This window comes from Nesoenas mayeri (assembly GCF_963082525.1).
Source record: "Nesoenas mayeri genome assembly, chromosome: 8".
NCBI classification, from domain to species: Eukaryota; Metazoa; Chordata; class Aves; order Columbiformes; family Columbidae; genus Nesoenas; species Nesoenas mayeri.
Genome location: NC_137554.1, coordinates 33,564,165 through 33,567,227, shown reverse-complemented (window position 1 = coordinate 33,567,227; position 3,063 = coordinate 33,564,165). Strand labels below are relative to the sequence as shown.

Sequence of the window (3,063 nt, the reverse complement as noted above, 5' to 3'; positions counted from 1 at the left end):
GAGATATCCTGGCTTGTCAGTTTTACCCAGAGGATTTTTAAATTTTAAGAAAGATAAATCTAGGGATGGGGAATTCTGCTTTCAAATCTGGTGAGACAGTTTGGCTGGTTTTGCTGTAAATAAAGAGCAGCAGCCTGGCCAGTGAACAGCTTGGAATTTTCGATGATTTTGTTGCTAGAAAGGAAAGCTATAATCTCCTAATTTGATGTGTTAAATCAGAATTTCCACCTGCAAGGGATTCCTGCTACACAAATGGAAACCACTGAGTCCGGCAAGAGCTGTGTGAGCAAACTTTGCAGGTGACAGAAAGCTTATTGCGGGCTTCGCATGGCTGAGTTACCATTCACTTAAAAATATATAATAATAAAACAGACAGATTTAGAAAGTGTCACTAAAAACGTAAGATGCGAAAGTATCACAACAGCAGTACGAGTCTATCTCCCACAAGTTACAAGACTGATGATTTTCTCCCACCACGGTCTGGCCAGAGCCAGAGGAACGGTGGCACCGAACATGTTGGAAGGAAAAGTTTTATTTAAAAAAAGCCCTTTCTAACAATAAAGGTTATTTTTAAAAATAGTAAAAAGAAGCAGTTGGGGTGTTTCATTGTTTGTTTGTTTTCCTACATGGGAAGGAAATAATAAACATCATAAATATTCATTTAAAATCCAGTGAATTGCTTTAGTGGTTTGTTTTCTTCTTTTTTTTTTTAGTAACTTTCATTCCAGTTATTCAGGAGGCACTCAGGGAAAAGAGGAGAAAGGCCTTTTGTGAGCCAGTTCCTGAACATTACACCATGCACCCACCTCCTGGGTGTGCTCCTCCTCACCCCAGGGATGGCCCGGGGTGCCCTGCCACAGACAGCATCCCCAGGGCCGGGCTGTGTGGAAGGGACAGCCCCGGGCACGGCGAGCCCTGCTGGGCAGATGTAGCCAGACAGCACCTTTTCCAGTAGGGGATAGGGCAGAAAAATAGATCACCATGCCTCCAATTAAAAATAAGCTGAGAAAGAGAGGAGTTAGGTTCTGCTGCAGGTGTGTGTCTGCATGCAGCCAGAGGCTGGGGACCCCCAACCCCACCCCAGCCGATCCCCACAGCTGGAGGAAGTCTGTGTGTCCAGAGATGCTTGTAGGAGCTGTGGGATGTGCAACCAAGCCCCCTCCACCCCATCACATATACCGCTCGAGGCCGGTGGGGAAATTGGGCTGCCTCATGTAGGCATTGCTGGAGCCGAACTGGCTGAGGGGCGAAGCGGAGAGCCCCAGGAGCTGCTCGCCATGCTCGGCGCAGGCTGGGGGACGCATGGCTGGCAGGGCCAGTCTGTTGGGAGCCCCGTAGAGCTGTGGGCTGCCAGGCGAGTAGCTGCCCTGTGCTACAGGCAGGTGGGGGGGCGAGGCGGTGTAGGGGTAAGCCAGGGTGTTGGGGCCAGCACGGCCCAGCAAGCCAGGGCTTACGGGCTGCGGCTGGAAGCAGGGAGGCTCGGAGCTGCTGGTGGAGCAGGCGGGAGCCAGCTCAGCCCCAGGCAAACCCAGCGATGGATGGCCCAACTCGGCAGGTGGTGAGGGCTGCAGGGCCTGCTGCCCACTGATGAGGCTGTCGATGCTGAACATCCTAGGGTGCTGTGCCGGCGGTGCTGCCCCGGCTCCATAGGGGTGGAAGACAGTGCTGGAGAGCTGGGGGCCATAGCCGGGTGAGCAGAGCGTGTTGGGGTAGGGTGCTGTCGGTGCTGCAGGGCGGCCAGCGGGCGAAGGCGTGAAGGCGCTGGAGTTTTGCATGTAGCCAGGGTAGGTGGTGATGTCGGTGCGCTTAAAACGTTTCCTCCGGCGCAGGAAGCTCCCATTGTCGAACATGTCCTCTGCGGCCGGGTCCAGTGTCCAGTAATTGCCCTTGCCAGGATGGCCGGGTTCCCGAGGGATCTTGACAAAGCAGTCGTTGAGGGTGAGGTTGTGGCGGATGCTGTTCTGCCACTTCTTGGGGTTCTCCCGGTAGAAGGGGAAGCGCTCGGTGATGAATTTGTAGATGCCGCCCAAGGTGAGCTTCCTCTCAGCAGCGTTGGCGATGGCCATGGCGATGAGGGCGATGTAGGAATAGGGGGGTTTGCCCCGCTGCACCGGCCGCTTCCTCCGGCGGCCCCCGGCGGGGGGCGGCGGTTCCTCGGGGGGCGGCGGCGGCGGGGGAGAGCTGCCCGCACCGCCCCGCGGCTCCGGCTTCACCGGCGGCGCCTGCCCGGCGGACGGAGACCCCCGGGGCGGCCCGGGGGAGCCGGGGCTGGCCGCGGCGGCGGGGCTGGGCGCCGGCAGCGTGCACATGCCTGGCAGGCAGGGAAATCCGGCAGCGTTCATATACGGCCCTCGCCTTCCTCCTCCTCCTCCTCGGATAGGGGGGCGCGGCGGCAGCGGGAGAAAGAGCCCCCCCGACGGGAGGGGAAGCGGGGGGGCAGGCGCCGCGACGGCTCCCGGCGATGGGGAGGTCGGTCCCGAGTCGCTTTGCAATATATAGGGCGGCCGCCCCCCCGGAGGGGACCGCGGTGCCCGGCCCGCCCTGGCCGCTCTCCCCCGGCCGGAGGAGGAGGCCCCTGGGGAGGGGTCCTGGCTCCCATGGCTAAATCCCACAGCCTCTCCCCAGGGCTGGATTTCGCAGCCATGTCCCTGAGTGGTCCCTCCCCCGGGGTCCCGGGTGCCAGCGCGGCGGCCGGTTCCCCTCCTGGGCCGTTCTTCGGGACGCTTCTCTTTCTTTTTAACTGAAGTTTCCTTCCAGGAGAAAAACTAAACTAAACGAGTCTCGACCACCAAAGCAGGGTGAGTTTGGTGCCGCAGCAGCAGAGCAGGTAACGTCCCGCCGGGAGCGCCCCGCCGCTTGCATTTCGTTCTCTTTTATTTTCCCCTGGGAAAACCGCTCAGAGGCGGATCCGGGACTCAGCGGCGGCAGCAGCCGGGGGTTTCTGCCCGAAGTCAGCTCCCTGGGTTTAGTTACTTTGCAAACTAACAAGACCTCTCGGGTAAAGAAATCCTTGGAAAAGTTTTTATTTCTTTTCCCCTGAGAGAAAGTAAAATGGTCTGTAGA

General features: G+C 58.3%; 1 protein-coding gene across 1 annotated transcript; it reads right to left on the bottom strand.

The window, feature by feature from the left end:
* Positions 1 to 1,169: 1,169 nt before the first annotated feature.
* Positions 1,170 to 2,342, bottom strand: FOXE3 (forkhead box E3; the record flags this gene model as incomplete). The annotated part of the gene is made up of 1 exon (XM_080348659.1): positions 1,170 to 2,342. The coding sequence occupies one exon, from the start codon at positions 2,340 to 2,342 to the stop codon at positions 1,170 to 1,172; it is 1,173 nt and encodes a 390-aa protein (XP_080204785.1).
* Between the last annotated feature and the right edge of the window lie 721 nt (positions 2,343 to 3,063).